Genomic DNA, 24,881 nt, shown 5'->3' on the forward strand with positions numbered 1-24,881 from the left:
GGCCAGCATGGTGCCAGGCTGGCGCTGGAGCCCAGAACCCCTTATTTACTGACCCCTCCCTGTGCTGAGGGCCCCACGGGCGCCCACTTGTCTGTCCCTGGCTAAGCCAGAGCCCAGGCTGGAGGAGACGCCGTGAGGACCCTAGAAGGGTGCCAGCCTCGTCCTCAGTTATCAGACGTCTTCCCAGCCGCTTCACCCCCAAGTAAATCGCTCTTGCCCAGCTCTCACCTGCCATGAGGAAGTGGGTCCCAGCCCCTGGGGATCCCCTCTCCCTACCTGTCCAGGCCTCACCCTCTTCTCAGGAGGCGACAGTTGCTGCACAGCGCCCCCTGGAGGCCTTGCCAATCTGTCCCTGCTGGCATCTTGGCCCCCAAATGCTCTGCCAGCAACCCCACAGGCACTCGGGAGGAGGGCCCCGCTACTGCCCCCAGAAAAGATGACAAAGCACTAGAAGCCAGCTTCAGCACAATTAAAACTTTTTAATGCAAGGAAGAAGTCTTCAGTCACTTTCTTCCCATAGGCGAGTGTGAACAAGCTGCTGCACCTTACACAGCGACTTCCCGGGGAGGACCTGTCTGCATCCCTCCTCACTAAAACCATATGCCGGAGGGCTGGGGAGGTAACAGGCCAGTTCCTGGAGACTCTGGCTGGCTAGGGCCAAGAGGGGAGGCCACTCCCTGGACCCCTGGCAGGGGTGGGGAACCTGTGGCCTTAAGGCCACATGTGGCCTTCTGGGTTGTTAAATACAGCCTTTTGACTGAATCCAAATTTTACAGAACAAATCGTTTTATTAAAAGGGGTGCAGCAGAGAAAGATGAAGCTTTTCTTGCCTCCTTTGGTGCTTAAGAACGAACAATCTTTTTTTTTTTTTTTTTTGAGACAGAGTCTCACTTTGTTGCCTGGGCAAATGCCATGGCATCAGCCTGGCTCACAGCAACCTCAAACTCCTGGGCTCAAGCGATCCTTCTGCCTCAGCCTCCAGAGTAGCCGGGACTACAGACACCTGCCACCATGCCCGGCTAATTTTTTCTATATATTTTTAGTTGTCCAATTAATTTCTTTCTATTTTTAGTAGAGACGGGGGTCTCACTCTTGCTCAGGCTGGTTTCAAACTCCTGACCTTGAGCGATCCGCCCCTGTCAGCCTCCCAGAGTGCTAGGATTATAGGCGTGAGCCCCTGCGCCAGGCCAAGAACAAACAATCTTGAAATCAGAAGGCTGTGGGTCCCCTACCTCTGCCAGGCCTGGAGGAGCCCGGACGTGCAGCATGAGGGCCGCGCCACCTGCCTCAGCGCCACCAAGCCCGACAGCCACCCACTGCCATCCAGGGGCTGGTGAGTGCGTCGGTTCCCCAGATGAAGCAGAGTGAGGGGCTCAGACCACCATGCAGCTCATTTCTTATTGCTCAGCCTGGGGCAGTCGTTCTAAGGTCGTCTAAGTCACATCCCCTCCTCTGCTCAGCCAGGGAGGAGGAAGGCAGGAAAGGAAGGGCATGAAAATGGAAGGTGGTTCCCTAGGGCCCTGCTGTCTGGACACTAGGCCCAGGCTGAGCCTCAGGCTTCCTCTTACCCTCACCAAACCATTCGTGAGGATCCACCACCCACTGAAAGGTGGGGGAGGGGCACATGAGAAAGCTCCAGGACAGTGAGGGGAGAACATTCCAGGTGGACAGGCTCAGCCAGGACATAACTCTGGGGTCCCTGGAGGGACGTGCTCCCCAGGACCCAGCATCTAATGGCTCCTGGGTGGAGTTGCCCCAGGCTGGAATGTGGGGAACAAAAATCACAGCTTTTGAACAAGTGGCTGGGAAGTTGCTGGAAAATTTAGTCAAGTATGAAAGGTGTCACTTTACAGAACAAAAACTAGCTTATATATTTTTCTGGAAGACATTCTCTCACCCCTCCCTGAAACCCCCCAGAGAGACAAAGGTGGCTGGGCCTTGCTTCTGTGACTGGCAGGCTGGGGTGGAGTGTAGGGCTGGATGGTCTGGGAGGAAAGAGCAGCCAGGCCCAGGGGGCCCAGGAGGGGGAAGGCACAAGAACCCAGTTCACCGAGAACACAGGAGGAGGCAGAGCTGGGCGAGGGAGGAAGCCACTGCCCCTGAAGCAACCCTCAGCTTCCTGTCCACACAGCCCTGGCCTGGCAGCTGCCAGAAGGAGCGAGCCAGTTCCCCTGTGGGCACAGTCACCGCACGTGCCGTCCAGCCAAAGCCAGGGCGGAGGAAGGTCAGGAGGGGACAGAGGCTGTGTGTGTGTGGGGCTGTCAGACAGAGCAGGAGGCAAGAAAAAACGTGCCTCTAACGTTATATATTAAAAATATCCATAGTTCTTGTGCACAAAATTCCATCATTCACATCTGAGCATCGCCCCTGCCTCCCCCGCCGGGCCCAGGACAGCCTTAAAAGAAAGATGGCGGTTTTCCTTTTCAAGAGCTGAGGAAACATCCGCTCAGTCTTTATGGACCTTGAGAAATGGTGAGCCTTCCCCTCCCCCCAGTCTCTGCCTCCCAGGCCTCTGCCTGCTGGGTGGTGTGGAGATGGCGGGTGGCTGGGGCGAGGCCGGTCACTCAGTCACTCGTGCCTCCGCTTGGAGGGTGGGATCAGGTGTGGGGGCAGGTCGGCGGGCAGCTCGTGGCCCTCCAGCTTGACCTTGATGAGGTGGTTGGCCAGGGCGAACTCCTCGTCGTCCAGCAGCCCGTCCTTGTCCACGTCGGCCAGCTTCCAGATCTTCCCCAGCACCGTGTTGGGCAGCTTGGACTTCACCATCTCCTTCTTGGCATTGGCGCCCGTGATCTTGCCGTTGACGGGGGATAGCGTGTAGAAGATCTCGTCGTAGGTGGGCTTGTCCTTGCCCACCACCCACTCGACGTCATCGATGCCCTCGCCGGCCCCCTCACCATAGCCGTGCCCAAAGGGCCCGTTCATGGTGCCGTCGAAGGCGCCGCCCTTGACAGCCTGCGAGGGCATCTGGGACTCCTCCTGGCGCACCATCACCATCAGCCGGGCAATGTCGTTGGCCAGCATGTCATCCACTGTGTCCAGCAGCTTGGGCTTCAAGGCCTGGAACTTGCTGAAGTCCTGGGTCTGTAGGAGCTCCTGTGGGTGGGAGGACGAAGACGAGCACTGGGAAGGACGGCCCCTCCCAGGCTCCAGGCCGATGGCACAAGTGAGGGCTTCTCAAGTAGAAAGAGCTGGTCTCCCACTTCCCAGCTTGAGCAACTTGGGTAACACCGCTGGGCCGCGGCTCCCTAACTTGTAAACAGGAGGCATCGGCAGCACTTCCCTCACAGCGCTGTGGTGAGGACTACCTGACAGGTCACGGCAGAGGGCCTGGCACAGCCCAGCCCTGTCCCCCCACGCAAGGTGAGTCACCACATTCCCATGCTCAGTGTCACTGCCTGGTCAACTCTGATTCGGGTGGGGTGATGGTGATTAACCCAGCTGCTTCCGTTTTGGGCAGCCCTCCCCCATGGAGCTGGGATTCCCTCCAGAGCGAGCGCCCTGGGCCCTCCCGGCTCCCTGATGGCCCCAGGGACGCTCGGGACAGACATACCTGCATCTTGCGGAGGCTCGGGAAGTCCCCAGGCGAGATCTGATGCTCCCGTTCGATCTTCTGGTAGATCTCTCCCAGGTTGCTCACCAGCTCTTTCTTCTTGCTCTCCTTCCCAAAGACGTTGGGCATCTCCTTCTTGAGGGAGCTGATGATGTAGGCATGGACCTGTGGGGACCGGAGGGCAGACATCAGGTGCTTCCCTGGCATGTGCCCTCGGCCTGAGGGAGCCTCCGAGGACACTGCCGCTGCCCGCTCTCAGGAACAGGAAGTGCGAGCAATCGAGCTCCAGGTGGCTGCTGCCCAGTGGGACCCGCTGGCCCAGGAGCAGACACAGTGTGGACAGGGCGCCGCCACCACTGCCACGGGTGGAGGGGAGGAAAGGAGAGGAAAACCCACTGGAAACGGAAGACAGACAACAGCCCCGCACAAGACATCGTTAGGGTCCAGGAAGAGGAAAACTGAGTGTGTCAACCAAGAGAAAGCCGTGTGTTGAGCGCCACGAGGCCCGAGGGGTGGGGTGACTTCAACCTTGGCAGGTGGGAGGCCTTGCCCAGGGTGCTTGGCTGCTACGAGGAAGAGCCAGGATCAAAACCTGACTGCCGGCCGGGCGCTGTGGCTCACGCCTGTAATCCTAGCTCTTGGGAGGCTGAGGCGGGCGGACTGCTCAAGGTCAGGAGTTCAAAACCAGCCTGAGCAAGAGCGAGACCCCGTCTCTACTATAAATAGAAAGAAATTAATTGGCCAACTGATATATATATAAAAAAATTAGCCGGGCATGGTGGCGCATGCCTGTAGTCCCAGCTACTCGGGAGGCTGAGGCAGAAGGATCACTCAAGCCCAGGAGATTGAGGTTGCTGTGAGCTAGGCTGACACTACGGCACTCACTCTAGCCTGGACAACAAAGTGAGACTCTGTCTCAAAAAAAAAAAAAAAAAAAAAAAAACCTGACTGCCAAGGCGGCTTGCTCCTCCCCCTCCCCCCAGCCGCCCCTCCCACCTGCAGAGCTGGGGGGGGGAGGGCTGCACGTGCCAATCCCTGCAGGGTGCTGGTGGAGAGCTCACATAACTCCAGCGGACCTGAGCTACGCCCCACTCTATCATCTTGACAGCTCCGGGATGACGAAGGATTAGAAAAATCCCACAAAGGCTTTTCCCAGCAGTTTCGAGCGCTATCTAAGCTCCAGTACCTTGCTCAGGCAGAGTTAAGGGTGGCACACCCTTCGGTTCCCCACAGCGGCGGGAACACTGGCACCCTCCAGAGCAGCCCAGCCTCAGATCCCTCGGCCCTGCCAAGTGACATCCAGCCATGAAGGACTGCGGCCCCTGGCCCCCATCGAGGATCTCCTGGAGATGCCATAACAGGCAGGTCACAGAGAGCAGCAGCTGCCACTCTGCCCTGCACGGACCAGTGAGTGTCAGGGCAGAGCGCCACTCACTCCAGGAAAAGGAAGCAGTTGAGACATGGCAGGGTTTCCAGGCGCAGGGACTCAGTATGCCTGTGGCAGGCAGTCACACACCACCTCTCCGGGGTCCCTTACCTGCCCTTAGTCCTGCCTGTCCTTGAAGGAGGTTGGGTGGGACTCAGCCAGGGCCATACCCCCCACTTAAGACATCTTTAGTCCTTTGAGGCTGGGGTTCAGTCACTGGGGTTTTCTTACGGGTTCCTTTCTCAGAATCCACTCCACAGGGAGGCTCTGGAAGTCAGATATCTTCTTCTTTTTTTTTTTTTTTTTGAGACAGAGTCTCACTCTGCTGCCTGGGCTAGAGTGCCGTGGCATCAGCCTAGCTCACAGCAACCTCAAACTCCTGGGCTCGAGTAATCCTCCTGCCTCAGCTTCCCAAGTAGCTGGGGCTACAGGCGTATGTCACCATGCCCGGCTAATTTTTTCTATTTTTAGTAGAGATGGGGTCTCGCTCTCCCTCAGGCTGGTCTCGGAACTCCTGAGCTCAAAGGATCTGCCCGCCTTGGCCTCCCAGAGTGCTAGGATTACAAGGTGTGAGCCACAGCTAGAAGTCAGATATCTTGAAAAACATTCAGCCCTGAACCCTCCAGAGCAGGACCTGACGTGCTCCTGTGCGCAGATTGCCAGGGGCTCGGGTCACACGCAGATTCTATCTCAGCAGGGCAGGTGGCTCAGACCTGCACTGTGGGGCCAACAGGCTGCGAAGCTGCCGGCCACGGGCACTTTGGGTCACAAAGTGGAGCCACAGCAACGGCACAGGACAAATGGTCAGCGCTAGTTCCTTGCGCCAAGCAGCACCCAGATGCCACTGGATGCTCTGGGCTCGAGACAGTGGGTGTAAGGGCCACTGTCCCAGCCACTGCGGAGCCGCCACACCTCTGCCCCACCCAGCGCAGGCAGGGCCATGGGCTCCCTGGAGCCTGGAGGACTGCGTCCTTGGCCACAGGCTGTTGCGGGGGCTCAGCACCCACACGATGTCTGCCCTGGTCCTTCTCTGCATTCCACAGGCAGGGGTGAGTGCCTGTTCTCTGCTGCTTCTCACTGGAGAGCCAGTGCTGACAGGGCAGCTCCTGAGCCGAGCTCTGACCCCGCCTGGCAGGGGAGCTGCGGCCAGAGTCTCGCCCTTCAACACCTGAGCCCTGTGCTGAGTCTGAAAGCACAGCTGCACACCCTGCCCGAACGCCACTGTTTGGACTTGGTCATTTCCGGCTGTTTAGTCCATGTCAAATACTCCCGTCCAAAGGGCCAACCCCAGCCACAGTTGGGACTATTCCTCACAGTGACGTATCTGGGCTGGCTCATGATGTGGTGCTATCCAAAGTCAGACGCTCTAAGGGGACGCATTCTGTCCCTCTGTGTTTGGAGGGTCCGCTGGTGGCATGAACCTTCATTTTCTAGCACCAGCACCCTGGGCTCTCCCTCGAGTACGCGGCCAGCCACTGAGATTCCAAACTCTTGAGTGACTCAGCAGGTACCTAGGGCCTGTGCTTCCCTGAGGGGTGAGGAAGGTTTACAAGGCCTGCGTGGGCGGATGCCACCCCACCGTAAGCCAGGCTTCAGTACCCTGCGTGCTCTCTGGGCTGGCTGGTGCCCTTTCTCCTCACTAGCTGCTTCCAACCCAGCCTCAACATCCGCTCCCGCCCGGGGCCTCCCAGCCCCTCTACCCCACCGGGACAGCTGCCCAGCTGTCGGCGCCTGCAGTGCCCCGTGCTCGCCCTGGACAACACACAACCAATGCTTATTTTTTGTGCATGCCCCGTTTTCCCCATGAGGGCTGGGGAGTGCTAGGCTGGGGGCTGCATTCCTCCTCGCTGTGTCCCCAGCACCCAGCACTGTGCTGGTGGCACTTCAGTGCTCAACAGCCCCAAGAGGGAAGCCCATGAGGTTCAGACCTATGTCCCCCAAACACTCCATTTCCGGGGCTGCCTCCTTTGCCTCAGTGGTGACTTCCTGTTTGCTGTTTCTATGTTGTAAGTATGTTCAAATCCTTCCTTAAGTACTTGGGGCACAAACCACAAACAGAACAGGTTAAGAGGAGGCCAGGAAAGGGATGTCAGACAGGCAGGCTGCACCATGGGTGCGCACAGAAGACTGGTTTCTGCACACATGGAAACAGCACAAGGCAGGTGTGGCCGTGCAGCAGGCTGGGATGGGCCTTGGGCAATCCTGGGGCCCTCGGTGCCAGTCCTAGAGCCCCCAAGTCCCAACGGGCAACAGGCTGCTCCCCTCGGCCCTGGGTCTACCTTGGCCAGCCGCGCCCGCTTGATCAGGTCATTGAGCTTCCTGAGGGCAGCGTTTCGGGGCAGAGACTGGATGTCTTTGAAGAGGTCCTGCTCCTCGGCCTCAAAGAGCTTGCGGTTGTCGGGGATGAGGAGCGGGTGGGACCAGAAGGAGCCGATGTAGACCCTGACCACCTCGGGGGTGTTGATGATCTTCCCCAGGGACCACATGAGGGCCCCATACACCCGCATCAGCTGCTGCGTCTCGATCTGGTCGGCCTTGTTGAGCACCACGCGGATCTTGTCCTCGTGGTTCTTGAGGGCCTTGATGACTTCCGAGAACTCATCAGAGATGTCCAGCTTGTGGGCGTCGAAGAGCAGGATGATGCGGTCAACCCGCTCGGCAAACCACTCCAGGACAGCCGCAAAGTCGTAACCTGAGGAAGAGGAGAAGGGTGAGCTCGAGGCACCGAGGGGCCTGGCTGCTCTGATGGCTCTTGTATTTCTAACTTGGCCTAGTATTTCTCAGTCTGAGGTCATTTTATAAATTCTCACAATGCACTCATCTGCACAGCACAGCACGCTGAAAGCAGGCTCATCAGGTCGCCCCTGTTTCTGTACCTGCCATGTGGTACCCTCACCCACATAGCACCTGGCATAAACAGATGCTAATGCAAAGGAAGCTGCCAAGTCCAAGTTGGCTAAGGTGGGTCGTACTAGGGCAAGACAAGAGTGAGGAGACCCCAGCAACACGGCTCAGCACAGTATGGTGGGTAGAGCAGACTCAGGGGGTGCCACCTGCCAGCCATGTGCCCTTGGACAGCAGTGACAACACAGACCAGCAGTAACTGCAGTTGGTATTTGTTCAGTGCTTATGTCCCAGGCTCCCTACTTTGCAGGAATCTCATTTATTAACTGCTATAGGGGTTGGTAAACTACAGCTCAGGGACCAAACCTGGCCCACCACCTGTTTAAGTAAATAAAGTTTCACTGAAACACAGCCAAGCTCATTTGTATTGTCTATGGCTGCTTTTGTCTATAATAGCAGAGTTCAGTCATTGTGACAGAAACCATGAGGTCTGCAAGGCTGAAAATATTAACTATCTGACCCTTACAGAAAAAGTCTGCTGACCTCTGCTCTACAACAAGTGCAGGAAGTGCTACAAACCACTTCTCCTTTCTAGGTCTTAAACACTTTTTGAAAATGAAGCGGGTGGGCTAGACAGACTCTAGTTCTAAACCCTATTCTATGCTGTTTCCCACCAACCCATTAGGGCCCAATTAAGGCCCACCCACTAAAGTGAACTGTGTCCTTTGTGGCAGAGACTGCTAACCGGAATTCCTCCTTTAATAATGGAACTATCTCATTTCAGCTGGACTCATGGCCTCCTTGCTTCAGGCTGCATTTCTCAGCTTCCTTTGCAGCAGAAAAAAACGAGAAAAGGTACATGAGCCCTTTGTCGTTTTCTCAACTTCTGAAGACTGGGATGCAGATGTGATAACAGGAGCTGGAGCAACCACTTTGGGTTCAGAGATAAAAGCTGCATGTTCAGGATAGCCTTGGAATTATTTTTCACATAAACTACTGGATATCAGATTTAAGCCAATGATTTTTGGGTCTCTGTAACAGCAGTGTAATTTGTGTCCTATTTGACAACTACGGCTCTTCAAAATGTTTCTACTTCTTCCACTGCTTCCGGAAAAAGTGAAAATTTTGTCCTCACCTTTTAGGAATACTGAGAAGAGGCAGGAAGACCCTGTGGAAACAGTGGCCTAGCATCTGTGGGGAGCTTGAGACCTAGCCCCTGAGGTGCACGGCCCCTCTGATTCTGAGCAAGCTTCTTTGTCCCTGGCTCAGTCTATCCACAGGTACCAGGCTACCCTAAATGTAGACCAGCCCTCTTAATAACCACCAGGCACTTCCCAGAGAGCAGTCAAGTTCCCGAAAAAAGCCAGAGAAGCCACTCCTATGGAGAACAGTCTGGGACACGGCCCAGCTGCTGGCCAAAACCTAGCTCCTCGCCCCCACGGCCTGCTCCTGGCATCCCCTATGGGAAACACTGGGGATTTAGATATGTATTCTCTAGATTGCAGGGGACAGGAAGCGCAAAGAAAAAAAAAAGGACAACGTATCAAGGAAAGGTAGCAGCCAGGCCCAGAGCAAACTGCAGTGACAGGAGGAGGGCAGCCCCAGTGTCCCCCTGGTGAGGAACCTGCTGATTAGCCACCCCAAGCTGGGGAGGCAGCGCCGAGGCACAGGCTGCCCCCGCCTGGGAAGCCCTCCCGGGCTGAAGGCAAGTCCACAGTTTGCGCTGCCCGAGAGGCGGCCTCCACCTGCAGGGTCTGAGACAAATGTCCCCACTGCCAGGCCCCCAGGTTCCAGTGTGCCTCAGAGTCATCTATGCGCCTAAAGCCACAGGATGCTGAGCCTCTCTCCGCACTTGGGACACACAGAAAGAACGCGGGCATTTAAATAAGACGGCTCTGGCCGGGCGCTGTGGCTCACGCCTGTAATCCTAGCTCTTGGGAGGCCGAGGCGGGCGGATTGCTCAAGGTCAGGAGTTCAAAACCAGCCTGAGCAAGAGCGAGACCCCGTCTCTACTATAAATAGAAAGAAATTAATTGGCCAACTGATATATATATAAAAAATTAGCCGGGCATGGTGGCACATGCCTGTAGTCCCAGCTACTCGGGAGGCTGAGGCAGAAGGATCACTCAAGCCCAGGAGTTTGAGGTTGCTGTGAGCTAGGCTGACGCCACGGCACTCACTCTAGCCTGGACAACAAAGTGAGACTCTGTCTCAAAAAAAAAAAAATAAATAAAAAAAATAAATAAATAAGACGGCTCTGCACTCAACTCCCAGCAACGGCCACTGGCTCTGTGACCTCAAGTTCTTCTCCTAACTCTTCAGTGCTTTCTCCACCTGTAAAACCCAAACAGCGAGCCCTTCTCTTAGCGTTACAGGCAGGACGACTGAGGTAACGCACCGGAGCCCCCGCAGACCTGCTGAGGGAACACGGGCCGAGTGGCCTGGGACCTCACCACGCTCGGCTCTGAGGCCAGAGACCAGCTTTTGTCCTGAAGGAAAGTCACTAAAACGCAAGGAAAGCCCCAAATCCACCGCTTTGGTCAACACAGCATGGGCAGCCTCTCCAGAGCAGTGATTTGCAACGGTTTTCCTGCCCCAGTACACTGGGGACACATGGCACTCTGCTCAGAAACAGAAACAGCCCCTCGAGGGCAGAGGCTCTTCACGGGATGGCGCCGGGCCTTGCGGGCTGGGCAGGGAAGCCCCGTCAGCCTCCCAGAGGCTCGTGTGGACGGCCCAGATCCCTCGTGCCCAGAAGGTGTGGAAGGGCAGCGAGCATGTGCCAGGTCAGCCCCGTGCCAGCTGCTGGTTCTAAAGTACAAGGTCTCTGGCCGGGCGCGGTGGCTCATGCCTGTAATCCTAGCACTCTGGGAGGCTGAGGGGGGCGGATTGCACGAGGTCAGGAGTTTGAAACCAGCCTGAGCAAGGGCGAGACCCTGTCTCCACTATAAATAGAAAGAAATTAATTGGCCAACTAATATATATAGAAAAAATTAGCCGGGCATGGTGGTGCATGCCTGTAGTCCCAGCTACTCGGGAGGCTGAGGCAGCAGGATCGCTTAAGCCCAGGAGTTTGAGGTTGCTGTGAGCTAGGCTGACGCCACGGCACTCACTCTAGCCTGGGCAACAAAGTGAGACTCTGTCTCAAAAAAATAAATAAATAAATAAAAATAAAGTACAAGGTCTCTGAGGCGCCCTAACTCCCAGAACCACAGGAGGGGACGCCCAGAGAGGAAAAAATCAGGAGAAAACCAGAGGGGAAGGCCCAGGGCCAGCAGGCAGGAAGCAGGGGCAAGGAGAGGTCACCTGCTGCCCTGGGGCCACCAGGGCCATCCAGCTGAGCCTGTGGGGCCTGCCGGGGGCCCACGGCTATCACGACCATGAGCCGGGTCTGAGAACACAGATCAGCACTTAAAAATGGATGACGCAAGGACTGAACAGCGGTTCCTCGCTCAGCAAAAAGGGGCCGCATTTCTCCCCTCCTCAAACCGTCCTCAGACTGGCCCGAGCTGAAACTAGAATTCACACAGCTGGGGAGGCAGCGATGCCAAAACCCAGTTCTTGGGAACAGGACACCCTGATGGGCTGTGCTTGGCCGTGTTGGCTTTGGCCTAGGAGTCAGGACAGCGCCTGGGGAGCTGAGGTCACCCTCCAAACTCCACCCAGTGTGGCCTCACTCCCTCCTCCTGCTGGATGAAGAGGCCTCTCGGGAAAGGGAGAGAAAGGAGGAAGAATATTCAAACTCTCTGCCAGTCCTTAGTCCATGAGCCCCAGCCAGAGCCGCCCCCTGCCCCACCCCACCCCCAAATCCAGTCACTGGCCTTCGCCTCAAGTTCAAGTCAACAGAGCTAAGTCCCTTCTTTTGCAGGTGAATGAAATTTCCTGTTTATTACAGAGAACACTCACACTTTTACTGAGAGGGAGACACAGTGACTGGCCAAGCATACCTATAGGTGACAAAAAGGGCCACAGCACTCAGGCCGGTGCCATGTCATTGCAGGTGTGGGCCCATGTGGCTGCAAACCATCAACCAGCCCCTCACTGCCCTTGGATGCGCCTCACTCACCAGGTTTCAAGGGGTGCCGAGGGCTAACCACACAGGCAGCACCGAGCCACCCTAGGGCTTGGAGCTCAGCGCAGGTAATAAGCACAGAACAGGGCTGGCCAGCGCCCTCAGCACTGCCCAAGGCCATGAGCCTTTGTTGGGACATACTGGAGGTCGAAACAGGAGTCAGACACCACCTCCTTCGACAGCAATTTTCCTTATTGTGCAGCAGGAGGAAGAGTGCTTGGTGCTTGTGTGCTTGGTGAGAAAGGGGGACATCCCCACCAAGGTAGGGGTGGCAGTGATAAAGCTGACACCTGTAGCTCCACTAATGACACAGAAAACACGGCCTAGGGTTGTGGGCTGGAAAGAAACGGCCACCTGCAGAGTGAGTAACTTCAGTGAGTAAAGCCAGACCCACCAGGGACCACCTGAGCTGCAGGACAAGCTGGGACTCTGGAGACATTGGCTAAGTGAAACAAGCCCTCACAAAAGGCCAAGACCCCATTGTAGGGTTCCAAGTACAGGAGGAAGCCAGCGGAGTCAAGGGCATAGAGGCGGAAGGTAGGATGTATGTAGGGCCAGGGTGAGGGAGGGGAATTAGCATTTAATGGGGTCAGAGTTTCAGTTTGGGAGGATGAAAAAAATTCCAGAGCTGGATGGCGGTAATGGCTGCACAACTGTGACTATACTTAGTGCCACTGAACTGTGCACTTAAAAGTGGTTGAAATGGATATAGAGGGCTCCAATTTAGGCTAAAAAAAAAAAAAAAAAAAAAAAGCAAAAAAGAAAAAAGTAGTTTATTTTATTTATTTATTTATTCATTCATTCATTCTGAGACAGAGTCTCACTCTGTTGCCTAGGCTAGAGTGCTGTGGCATCAGCCTAGCTCATAGCAACCTCAAACTCCTGGGCTCAAGCAATCCTCCTGCCTCAGCCTCCCGAGTAGCTGGGACTACAGGCACGTGCCACCATGCCTGGCTAATTTTTTTCTGTTTTTTTTTTGAGTCAGAGTCTCACTTTGTTGCCCAGGCTAGAATGAGTGCCATGGTGTCAGCCTAGCTCACAGCAACCTCAAACTCCTGGGCTCAAGAATCCTGCTGCCTCAGCCTCCCAAGTAGCTGGGACTATAGGCATGTGCCACCATGCCCGGCTAATTTTTTCTATATGTATTAGTTGGCCAATTAATTTCTTTCTATTTATAGTAGAGACGGGGTCTCGCTCTTGTTCAGGCTGGTTTCAAACTTTTGACCTCGAGCAATCCACCCACCTTGGCCTCCCAGAGAGCTAGGATTATAGGTGTGAGCTACCGCACCTGGCCTAATTTTTTTTATTTTGAGTAGAGACAGGGTCTCCATCTTGTTCAAGCTGGTCTTGAACTCCTAACCTCAAGCAATCCTCCCACCCTGGCCTTCCAGAGTGCTAGGATTACAGGCATGAGCCACTATGCCCTGCCAGAAAAGTAGAATTTTAAAAAAAGAAAAAAAAATGGATAAAATGGCAAATCTTTTATGTTAGGTATATTTTACCACGATCAAAAGAAAGAAAGAAAGAAAGAAGTCCTTGGAGAGGGGCAAGAGGGAAGAAAGAAGAGAGTCATTCTGGGCAACCAGGCTGAGCCATTTCGGCTGCCTGACACCTCGGGCAGTGTGTGCATGGCGCCCCGGGCAGCAGGCCGAGGGCCGCCTCCCACAGTGGCTGTTCCCCCTGAGCCTCCTCCAGGCCCCTTCTGCTCAGGAGGCACCTGACCATCCCCAGGGGCTGGCCGCCCTGTTCACAGGGGCCACCTTCCTGCCTCCCGCCACCCAGGAGAGGTGGCAGAGGGAGCCCTACCCTAGCACCCTCCAAAATGCAGGTAGTGCCAGTAGCTGGGGGGAAATTTGCTTCATACATTCCAAAAGTTTCTAAAACACAAAACAATAGAGGATTTGTCTCCAATTGACTTTTGTTTCCTGCCATTCAAGCTGCGTGGGCCTCGGTATTTCTCGCTGGTCTCCCCATCACACAGGTTTCCAACTCGGGCCAGGCCCAGGAGAAAGCAGCATGGGAGAGTGAGACAGAGATTCAGGACCCAGAAGAATCTATACTGGGAGGATTTGTTCCTGAACTTCCTCAAGCTGAAGCTCTCAAGGGAAGGGCCTTTCAAGGGTAGCACAGAGGTGACAAGTCAGGGTCCTCCTACCCTAGGTACTTACCCAAGGAAATGACAACACATACCCAAAGTGCTGCACACAAATGTTTACAGCAGCTACTTTAAAACTGCCCCGAGCTGGAAACAACCCCAATGCCCTTTGACAGGTGAACATTCCTGCGACAGGACACGGCCCAGCATCAGAAAGGAGCAAATCACTGATAATCTCAAACACGTGGATGTGTCTCAAACACATCCGGCAAAGTGACAGAAGACAGACACTAAGGCTTCATTCTGTATGATTCATGCTGAATGTCTATGTGACATTCTGGAAAAGATAAAATTTAGGGACAAGTGTCAGTGGGCTGCCTGGGACCAGAAGTGACTACGTGAGGCATGGGGAAACTTTGGGTGACAGGAGTACTCTCTATTGTGGCTGTGGGGGTGGCCCCGGCTGCTTCCCTGAGCAGCATACCAGCCAAGGTTCTACTGTACGTGACATACCTCGACAGGCAGGGCCTAAAGTGAGCCAAAGAGGGAACGGAGGAAGGACAGGCAGATGCTGGAATCGGGCCCGCATCTCCATCCTGAGTCTCCTACAAACCAGCTGTGTGACCCCAGAGGCCACTTGCCTCTGGAGCCTCAGTCCCCAGTCTCTCCACCTATGGCTGGAAGACAGCCGGCTTCCCCCTGGGAGCGCTGCTGGGAGGATCGGCTGAGCCTGGCATGCTGTGAGCACCTCGTAAATGTTTGCTCTTATTTACTCCCAGGATTTGTATTTTGGGCTCAAGAAGCTCAGATTCTGATGGATGTGTGGGCAAGGACCACTTCACATGCATGACGAATGCCTCGTCCTCCAAATATAAACGGCGTGTGCCGGCACCCCGCCAGCTGCTCCCCCGCCCGCGCTGCTCGCAGCCTGGGAACAGGTGCCGCAGGCACAGCCTGGTACGCCGCCGCCTCCTCCGCCACGGCGTGGCCAACAGCCTCCTAGCACTCCGGTCTGCCGGACCAGGGGAGGGAACAGTGGCGCAGGGGCTGAGCTGAAGGCCTGGGAGGGTGCATGGAGGCCGGAAGCTGCAGGGCCCAGAGGCGGCCCTGGAGCCTGAAGGGAAGACCTGGTAGAGTCAGCGCTGCCCTGAGGATCCCCCTCCAGGTTACACAGAAAACGGGTCTCCTTCATCAACGCCTGGGGCACCCTGGATGTTTCAGTCTCTGTATTATCAGTCAGCTGACATCTGTTGCACACTTAACTGTGTGCCAGGCACGAGGCAAGAGCTCTACACAAGTGAGTGTCTGTACTCGGCAATAGCTCTGGAGGCTGGTATTGCTATGCCCACTGCACTGACGCCGCTCCCAGGGGTCATGGCAACTCCCTGGGGCCACTCAGCTCCTAAAATACTGACGTGGGATTTGAACCTTCTGTTATATGTGTGCTGTGGATGCTGTGAATCCAAGAGGGACACAGCATTTGGCCTTGCCCAGAGCCTCCGGAAAACCCCTGGAACACCGTAAGGTCTGCAGAGCGCCCTGGTGAACCAGCGGCCTAGAGGGCTGCTGGCGTTGGGGCACCTTGGGGGCGGCAGCAGGAGGAGGGCTGTCTACAGAGCAGCTCCACCTCTGGGTCAGAGGGTTCCAGGCCACACAGCTGTGAGTCTGGGCCAAGGGGGGGGGGCCTGTCAACTATTAAGGATGAGGACGGCTCCTAGCCTTGGATAGAGTTAGAGGGCAAATGAGAACCCAGGGAACCAGCAACCCTGGGCCAGGGCTCCAAGTGCCACTCCCTGGGCGGCCTGGGGGCCATTTCTGGCTGGAGGCAGGAAACAGGGAAAAGGAAGATGATACCAGCAATGTCATTCAAGGCCCCAGACCTCAGGTCCATTTCTGGACTAGGAGTCCGACCTTGGCTGGAAGAGAAGCCGAGCGTGGGCTCCGCACACTTCAGGAGAGCTCCAAACCGCCACAGTAACGACCCCGTAGGGTCAAAGTCTGTCTAATCCAAGCTCTCGGGACTCCTTCACACCAAAGCGCCCTCTCTCAGCTGCACTGTGGTATGTACATACACAGCCCCTGCCTGGGTTCGAATCCTGAGGCCAACGCTTGCTAGCCTGTGTCATCTTAGGCTAATTACTCAACTTTCCTAAACCGGTTTCCTCCTCTGAAACGCAGTGGCTTCCGCACAGATGCAGCTGCTGTGATACGCGATGGAGCCCATTGGCGGGGCCAGCAAAAGTCAGGCACAAAGCCGGCCAGGTCTCCCAGCCCCCAATGACCCAACTTCCGTGAGGGAAACTGAGGCACGGAAGTTCCAGCTTAGCTGTGGGTAGAGCCTACTCCCAGGCTCCACTGCACTGTGACTGTGCGGGGATGGTGGCCCCGCCGCACCCCAGCTGCCCTTTGGAATGCCCTTTATCAGTCACGAATGAACGCTGTGCCCACAGGCCACCTTTCTCTGCTGACACAGGAGAGTGCTATCTTTAAAGTCACTCAGAAGATTAGCACAAGGGCAAGAGCGGCCCGAGACCCGGGCAGGGGCCCCCTCCTCTTCAGATTGGCTCAGCGTCCCTTACAGAGCCTGGCCGCATCCTGACTGCTCCGGGTGTCCTACCTTATCTTTGCACACAGCATTTCCTGCACACATTAGGCAACAAGGTGAAAAGAAGCCAGGAGGGGCCAGGCCAGTGAGGGTGGGAAATGGAAGTAAATGTCATTAGCAACGTTTGTGCACATGCAGTCTCCACAAGGACGTCTGTTCCCAGGGAATGGGGCTGGCGGGCCATGGGAAGGCGTGCCGCTTGCCGGGCCCCGTGTGCTGTGGCCCTATCTTTCTGAGGGAAACACCTGCTTTCCACGCCACCAGCAAAGGGAGCAGGAGGCAGCCAGCCCAGGCCTGGAATGCACTGCCCTGCTGACTTCCTCCGCTGGACAGGGCGACACGAGCCTTTGCCTGACTGATGGGCGTGGCTCCAGGAAGGCTAAGTCCACTCCTCCCAGTCACCTAGCAGTTCCGCCCTGGAGTCCACACCAGCACCTCCAAGAGGGACCCAGCGACGGTCTTCCTTCTGAGGACAAAACACCAAACCCCAACTGGGTAACTTTTTCCCCATTACACATATATATTGTATAGTGGTCAAACACTATTTTATTTTATTTTTTCCCCTTAATTGAGATGGGGTCTTGCTATATCACCCAGGCTGATCATGAACTCCTGGGCTCAAGCAATCCTCCCGCCTCAGCCTCCCCAGTAACTGGGACTACAGGTGAACACCACCATGCCCAAGCAAGTAAGATGCGTTTAAACCAAGACCTCTAGGACTATGGAGGGAAAGAAATAGTCTAGTTAAATCAGTCTGACCTTGTGCAACCCTCCTCCAACTGGAGCCATGTGCTCCTCTTTCGGCCACCCCCCTTCCTGTCCACAATGCAGTTGGGAGGCCTTCTGTGGATTCAGGGGAGCCTGGCAGCTCAGGAACCCAGAGGGGCCACACCTTATTCCCAGAGGGGACAGGCAGGCCCCACAGGCAGAGTACTGACAGCTCACTCCTCCAATCTGTCGTTTGCACGGGCAACTTGAAGACCAGGACCACCTGCCACACCCGAGGCTTCCCTAGCCCCTAGTTGAAACACATCCTGTTTGGTGGTCCACTGACTGTGGAGCCTACACCTCGAGCGCTGCTTTGGGGCCTGTCCCCCAAACAGCAAGTGTAGACACCACTGCCTGTCTCTCCTAACTAGGAAAGGAAGCAGAGGGAACGTCCCAGCAGGCAGGGTCCAGGGCACTCAACACAACCAGACGTACAGTCTGAGCTGCTCAGCCTGCTAAGCTCTGAGGACACGCAAGAAGTGTCCCAGCCGGTCCAGCAGGGGACCTTCCCATCACTGGTGGAAAGCAGCTCTTTCTGAGTTCCTTTTTGAGACAATAGGGGCCTCCAGAGCCCTAAAGCCTTCCCCTTGAATACTTAACTCGGCTCCAAAGCAACACTGAGCAGTGGCACTCTGGCCAGATAAACCTCTTCTTGTGCGCTATTGTCCCTTCCCCCAGGATGTGTACACACCAGCTGCCCGCCAGGGCCTCTCTATCTCAGGGCCCCTGACAGAGAAGCCCCCTCTGCTACTGAAAGACACCTCAATAGAGCCTTAAACAAAGTCCCTCCAGAATACCTCGGCCCTGGAGGCAGACTGAGAACACATTCCCTCTGTGCTTGTCTCTCTTTAAGAGTAACTTATTCAGACTCTCTAGCCTTGCTGCGGCAAATGACAAGTCTTTTGCTTAACAGGTATTTTTAAAAAATCAGATTGGAACAATAATAGCGGTAAGAAAGAAAAAAAATAGCCCTCACTCTTTAAAAAACAGGTCCCCAAATCTCCTCCCTTGAACTCCTAGGACTGTCACTATCACCAGGGGTGGAAGAACCTAAAAGCTTAATTGGCAGCTTTGCGACCAGATTAGAGACAGCAGTTTCAGTACACTCTGATGCAATCCCACATTGACAGGGCCCACGAGCCTGGAAAGAAAGAGAAGCGAGGTTTCTCAGCACCAAGAACAGAGCCTGCACCCCCTCAGAGCCCCAGCAGAGAGACACACATGCACCCCAAATCCCAGGCTACAAGGCTCACTACCACCGGGCATTCTAGAAGAAAGGGACGCAGGAACATTTGCAAGTTAATGATAAACAAACCTGGTCACTAGTCCTCAACCTCTCTTTGAGTTTGGTCTTATTCCATTCTCACACTGGTAGCTGCAGATGCCACTCCTTACCTGCCAGGTACCAGCCACGTGCCCTCAAGCTCCTCCCAGAAGGCATCCAGCTCCCAAAGCGCCCTGCCCTTCTACAAAAAGGGGCAGTGGCTGATAAATGACCCAGGTCAGGCTCATCCCAAACCAGATCTTCAAAAAAGTTCAGTGACATCCAGGTAGGAGTTTACACACCTGGAATGGGCCTAGCACTAATCTATAGCATGGAAACCTCACCCAGGGAGGCTGCTGACTATCGACAGCTAGGCAAATTTCCACTAGCCCCTAAAAGTTTCAGCAAATTTCTGCTAACTTCTCCTTTTGGCTGGCTCCCTCACAGTCCTGCTCGACTCTATTAGGAATTTAGACGGCTTTGGAAGGCAAAGCTTTTAAACACAAGCTAAAGCAAGTGAGCCACAGGGAACCAGGGTGCTGGCTGGATGGTAGCACAGGTAGTAAGCCATTTCCTGTGCCCTCACCGTGTGGCCTGAGGCCCTGTCTCCCGATCCTGTTGTTCTCAGCATGCCTCATGGGTTTGAAAGCACGACAGTGGCACAAAATTGGCTATGGTCTCTCCTTGGCTGCTCTTGTCACCTGGGCACAGCGAGCAAGGGAGAAAGCAGCTCCTGTCCCCTCCATGTGTGCAGCACTGCGGAGGTTAAGAGACTCATGTAAAATGGGTACTCGCTTGGACCTACTTTTTTCAAAAGCCTGGGGCTGGAAGAAATCTCAAGGGCAGATCTGAACCAGGTCGCAGACATCAGATAGAAGGAGTCTGACGACACCAGTGCCCCGGGCTGTGGCCAGGACCTGTTTACCTCTGCTGATGCGCTGTTTCTCCCCGGACAGGATCCCAGGAGTGTCAATGATGCTGATACTGTCCAGGACTGGGTTGGGCAGCTGGGCACACATGAACCTACATGAGAGCAAAAGCCAGAAGTGAGACGTCAAGACAGCGTTATCACTGCTGCAGATGCACTAACAGGGCTTTCTGGACTTTGTCTCCATCTCTGGCTTCCTCTCCAGAAGCAAGGAGTTCATAGGAGCTTTTCTGTCATCTCAGTTTCCGGGGGTGGCCAGCAAATTAGAGGTACTTTCCTAACTGGGCATGCAACCAGCAGGCAAGAAATGACCCACGCCAGCACTTCCCTCACATCTGCTTTCCCCCAGAATTCCAGAGTTCAATTTTCAACCTGCTGACTTGTTAGTGAAAACTGTGTGAGCCTAGGTCACCCTGCAACTCAGAAAGGAAACAGGAGGGTGACACTCGGACCTTGGAACTCCAAGTTAATGTTTTCAACTGCTTGGCGAAACTTCCACAAGCCAAAAAGAGCCAGTCTCTTCCTTTTGCCAAAAGGGCCAGTCTTGCCCTTTCACCTAGCTGCAATGGGTGGCCAGTAAAAGCCAGGAGGCCACACAGGCTGGTGGACAGTGGGCGAGGAAGTACAGTCCATCGCTCTCTCAAAGTCAAAGCAGGCCGAGAGAGAACAAGGCTGCGGAGAGCTGGTGACTCATGGCCGAGGGCTCAGCTATGCCTGCCTGAGTTCCACACTAAGCTTAGAACAGTCCAGAACAGCAAGGGGCTGTCTCAACTGACAGCAGGGATTCTTTACGGGACACAGAAAAAGCTCCTTTAAACACTTCTCTGAAAAAGTTATGTGAGCAAAGAAAATACTAACCCATTGTCTGTAGATACAGACTCAAAGCCTTTCCAATAGGGGGAGGAATCTGAGCTGATTAGCTTCTCCTTTTGGTCACCTTCCCCCAAGTGACCAGTGGCCCACAGGCTGGGGACAACTGGCCAGGGTGAGAGGTGCTGCCTGCAAGTGCAGCAGAGCAAGACCAGCTGACCCACAGGGTAAACAGCCCTTGGACCTCACCCTCACTAGTGCCAGCAGCAGAGCTGCTAGGGACAGGAGCCACTAGGAGGACTGGAAGTCAAACTGGCTCTGGGAAGTAACATACATAAAAATGAGCCTGGCCAGCGAGACAACAACTGTAGGACCCAGAAACAGTTGCTCTGCAAAGCCCAGGGAGTGTGGCAGAAAACAAGAAAGGCAGCAGGCAGTAAAGATGCACCAATCCCATCTTTTCACCAACAAGGAGGCATATTTTATCTCACACTACAAGAGGGCAGTCCCAGTTATGCAAGGAGGAGTTTTCACAAGATGTTCTTAGGACACCCTGACTGCGCCCTGCCTGGGTCTGCTCCATCTGATTTTATTCTTAGAGCAACACTCAGGGGAAAAAGGCCGGAAAGTCCAGTCCATGACTCAATGGGTCTCTTGAAGAGAGGCTGTATCAGCCAGAGAAAAGCCCCCTTTGTTGTGTCCTCCCCAGCCTGGTGGCACTCCCCGCACTATACACACTGACATGGCTCCAGGCCTCGGCTCCAGCTGACAAGGACCCCTCTGGCAGCGCCATCCATGTTCAGGATGGACCCTCTGAAGATGAGGTGGTGGCAAGAAGGAAATAAAAACGTGCTGCTTTCAGATCCTGTGGCACCCATGTCATCAAAGTGCCTGTTTTGGACCAAGTGCTCCTAAACAGAACTGCTCTTTTTCCGGGTAGAAGCAACAGCGGGCAGTAACTGGCCATGCAAAGGCCAGGCAGTGAGTGCTGCATAAACTTAAAGGGAGGCCTCGACCAGTCACCTGGGCACTCAGCTTCCTCAACCAACAAGGTGAGGGTTGCTGAGATGCTAAGATCCTCCCAACTCTGAAACTCTGGGTTTCCAAATTCAGAGAACCAGTCATGTGCCCTGTTTCTCCTTTCAAAACTGGTCTGCGCTTACAATCAAAAGTGAATACCTAAGGACAGCAGAGGCAGGTACAGTGACCCTTCCTTATGGCTTCCCAGAGTTCTGCGTGGAAGCAGAGACCTAATGCTTAGACTTTCCAGCACAGCAGCCAAACTTTCCACAAGATCAAATGGCTCTCCCCAGCTTATGGTTTGAGCCAACTGCCTATCTACAGACACAAAAATGTTAAAACACAGGAGATCTGGGTACAATGAACACTATCTGGCTGATGCATAACCCTGACTCAAGCATTACAAAATCGCTCAAGGCTAAGAGGATCCAGCCTCTCTCTTCAGGACCCTTAGCCCAAAGGGTTGTTTGGTGTTTGTGTGGCCCTGACATACAAACACCAACAGCCATAAAACAAGAGGACAAGCTGACATGCCTGGAGGGGGCAAAAATACAACACTGAAGGTCAACTCTGCACATGGAGATAGGCCTGGCACTGGCTCGCTGTGGGGCTGGACAGTGTCTGGAAAGGAATGTGGTCATGAAGGGCGGGGACCTAGGAGGCAGGATTCAGATTCCTTCCTAGGCTCTTCCCCTAACTGAAAAGGCATGTGGAGTCACTCCTTGAATGGGGGTGGCAGAGAGGGCAGGGTCTGTGAAGTCCTTTGGTATGTTCCCTGGGGGGTTGGGATGGGATGCCTTGAGATCCTTTATAGAAAAGTGACTTCTTCTCCGAGAGGAGCCATTGTGCTTCATTCATGGCATCACGAGGGTATGAATCTTGGATTCATGGGGAGGCAGGTCTTACTTATTTAATTGGGGAAACTGAGGCCAGGTTAAGGAACATCTTATTTCATCTACAGAGGGACTTGGGGCTGGAATATAATTTCAGGGCTCCCAGTGCCACTACCTCATGCTGCTTCCTGAAGCTCCTCAAGGCAGCACTGACCTTTGAGAGCTGCCTTTGGAAGTGTTCAAACCCCATCAGTCCCCAGCCTCCAGGGCTGCCCCCAAATTAGCAGGCCACAGCAGCATCTCCTTGTCCTTCCTACACAAAACCACCGTCCTAGGGAAGGTAGAGCAGAGATACCACACCAGCAAAGGTAATGGCTAACAGTTTGTGCTTTCCCAGGACACTTAAGCAGAGCCCTGAAGGCAGGGTAGTGAGGGGCTGATTTGAATGAATCGTAGTGTCCAGTGTGGGGCAGGAGGTGGAGACCTAGGAAGAGCAAACAGGAATGCCTCACCCTCCTACCACGGCCCTGTTCTGAGGGAAGTGGGGCTAGGATCTGCTGGGGGTTTGGGAGTTAAACTGATAACCTGAAAGATTCTGGGGCCACAGAAGCCGGAGCCGGCAAGGCCCACTCCCAGACTCCCGGGTGGGTTTTCTGTGAAAAGAGGCAGGGCTCGTCCCAGAGAGTGGTCGCTGAGGGTCTCACCAGGGCCTTGGAGACAAAGGACGGCGGGGGCCACAGCCGCGGGAGGGTCGGGCCCGAGTGTCCCAGCAGCGCCTCCCGCATCCTGTGACAAGGGGTGGGTACCTGTTGAGGAAGGCGTTGCCGAAGGCGTTGAGCTTGCGGAAGGGGCGCCGCGGGTCGACGACAAGCGCGTTGCCCGGCACCACGCCCTCGGTGGGGCCGTGCATGACGGCGATGAAGGAGTCGGTGGTGGGCTCGGGCCCGATGCGCATCCCCGGGAAGTCTTGCTCGATCAGGTGCCGGATGAAAGTGGTCTTGCCCGTGCTGTACTGGCCCACGAGGAGCACCATGGGCTTGTTGTCGAAGTCAGCGTCCTCCAGCGCGGGCGAGTGGAACTCGTGGAAGCGGTAGTACTCCTCCAGGGGCAGCAGCTTCTGCGCGTACAGCTGCCGCAGCCCCTCGGCCACAGTCTGGAAGAGCTCCGGCTCTTTCTTGCGGCGGGCATCCTTGCTGACCCAGCTGAACATGCTGTTGGAGACGGGGCTGGCTGCTGCGGGGCAGACCGGCGGCTGAGAGCTGGGCTAGGGCACGGAGCCGAGGCGGGGCCTGGCCGGCCGACTAAAACAGCAGGCGGCAGCAGCGGGGCAGGGGGCGGGGAGCGGCCCACACTGCGCAGGCGCACGGCACAGCCCGGGGAGGCGCCCTCAGCCAAGTGGAGCGCGCGCCCCGTCAAGCGCCCTTTATAGGATCGGTCCTGCGATCCCGCTGGTGCCGCCGCCGCCTGAGCAGCGGGGAATGGGAGGGGAGGAAGGAGCCCCAGGCCCCGCCCCTTAGCTCCGTGCCACGTCCTCCCCTCCTCCGCCTCCCATTGGCTGATTCCAAATCTCGCGAGCTCCTGGTCGGGGTGCTGTGGCAACTGCACCTGTTTCGCCCCGCCCCTCAAGGGGCTGCTAGCGGAAGTACTGCGGTTGGAAAGGCGGGGAGGGGGTTTAGGCGCTTTCCAGCACTCGTGAGCCCCCGCACCCTGCAGGTTGGCTCCGCAAGAACCCAGTTAGACACTGCAGCTCCTGGACTACGCGTCCCACCCGCAGTTGCCCCCGTGAACCGTCCTCCTCCCACCGGCTCAGAATCCCCGGAAGCATCGGAGGCCCCGGGGTCGCGGCACCTCTTCTCCTTCGCGCTTCTCTGACACATTCCTCTCGTCCCCTCATCTTTTATCTACTTTGCAGAGGGGGAGACAGGAAAGAGGTAGCAGGGGAAGCTGATGGAGTAGAGAATCCCAAGTGGGGTGGTGACCAGGAAAAAAAAAATGGGGAGAGAGAAGGAGCCGATGGGGAAAGTCTAACTGGCAGCAAAAGGCCTGACCTTTCCTCAGGCCGACGGGACTGGGATTGGGAGAGGGACAAGCGATGGAGGACATACGTGACATTTGACGTGTGGGGGTGAAGAGAAGGCTTCCCCAGAGAGACTGCAGCTGTGGCAGGGCGGGAGGTCATAAAGAGGAAGTTGAGGCCCTCTGGCCACTTGCGCTTTGAGGAAGTGAGATCGGAAATTCCCTATGTGGGGAGAAGGGAAATGTGGGGGCAACAGTGCAATCTTGTGGGAACTTAGGGGGAAATTTAAAAACCCAAATACTTCCGCTTTCCTCTCAGGGTCACCACCAGTTACCATCTTTTACTCTGATTTATGTCCCACCCCTCTTACCAGTTCCTGGCTGTTCCATTGGGCTCATGCCCCCGCCATCATCCTTGGCCACACATATACCCCCTTGGCTGTCCAGGCTGAATCTTCAGTAGATGATGTCAGAGCTTTAGGGACTGTGATTGTTAGGTAACCAGTATCAGAACACCAAAGTATGGGAGGGGGGCCCATGGGCTCTTGGAGAGATCTAAGATGAACCTGGGAACTTGAAAGCCAGTTGTCCAATTTTCTGGCTTTGGGGAGGTGTGGAAGACTAGAGGGCTGGGTGCCTATATCTGGGAA

At 55.4% G+C, this 24,881-nt stretch overlaps 1 protein-coding gene across 1 annotated transcript; it reads right to left on the reverse strand.

Moving 5' to 3' along the window:
• Positions 1–459: 459 nt before the first annotated feature.
• Positions 460–24,696, reverse strand: EHD1 (EH domain containing 1). Its single transcript, XM_012778003.3, has 6 exons — positions 24,603–24,696; positions 23,022–23,448; positions 19,550–19,647; positions 7,256–7,668; positions 3,551–3,715; positions 460–3,093 (listed from the first exon to the last, which is right to left on the reverse strand). The coding sequence occupies exons 1-6, from the start codon at positions 24,628–24,630 to the stop codon at positions 2,569–2,571; spliced, it is 1,656 nt and encodes a 551-aa protein (XP_012633457.1). The 5' UTR covers positions 24,631–24,696; the 3' UTR covers positions 460–2,568.
• Between the last annotated feature and the right edge of the window lie 185 nt (positions 24,697–24,881).

Source organism: Microcebus murinus, chromosome 4 (genome assembly GCF_040939455.1).
Source record: "Microcebus murinus isolate Inina chromosome 4, M.murinus_Inina_mat1.0, whole genome shotgun sequence".
NCBI classification, from domain to species: Eukaryota; Metazoa; Chordata; class Mammalia; order Primates; family Cheirogaleidae; genus Microcebus; species Microcebus murinus.

Bases quoted from the DNA above. Each gene is read 5' to 3' on its own strand.
- EHD1 (XM_012778003.3), bottom strand. From the start codon at position 24,630: ATGAGCCCAATGGAACAGCCAGGAACTG. The intron at 19,648-23,021 runs GTACCCACCCCT...GCTCTCATGTAG, and splicing joins GGCAACGCCTTCCTCAACAG to GTTCATGTGTGCCCAGCTGC. The intron at 3,094-3,550 runs GTATGTCTGTCC...TCCCACCCACAG, and splicing joins CGAGCCTCCGCAAGATGCAG to GAGCTCCTACAGACCCAGGA.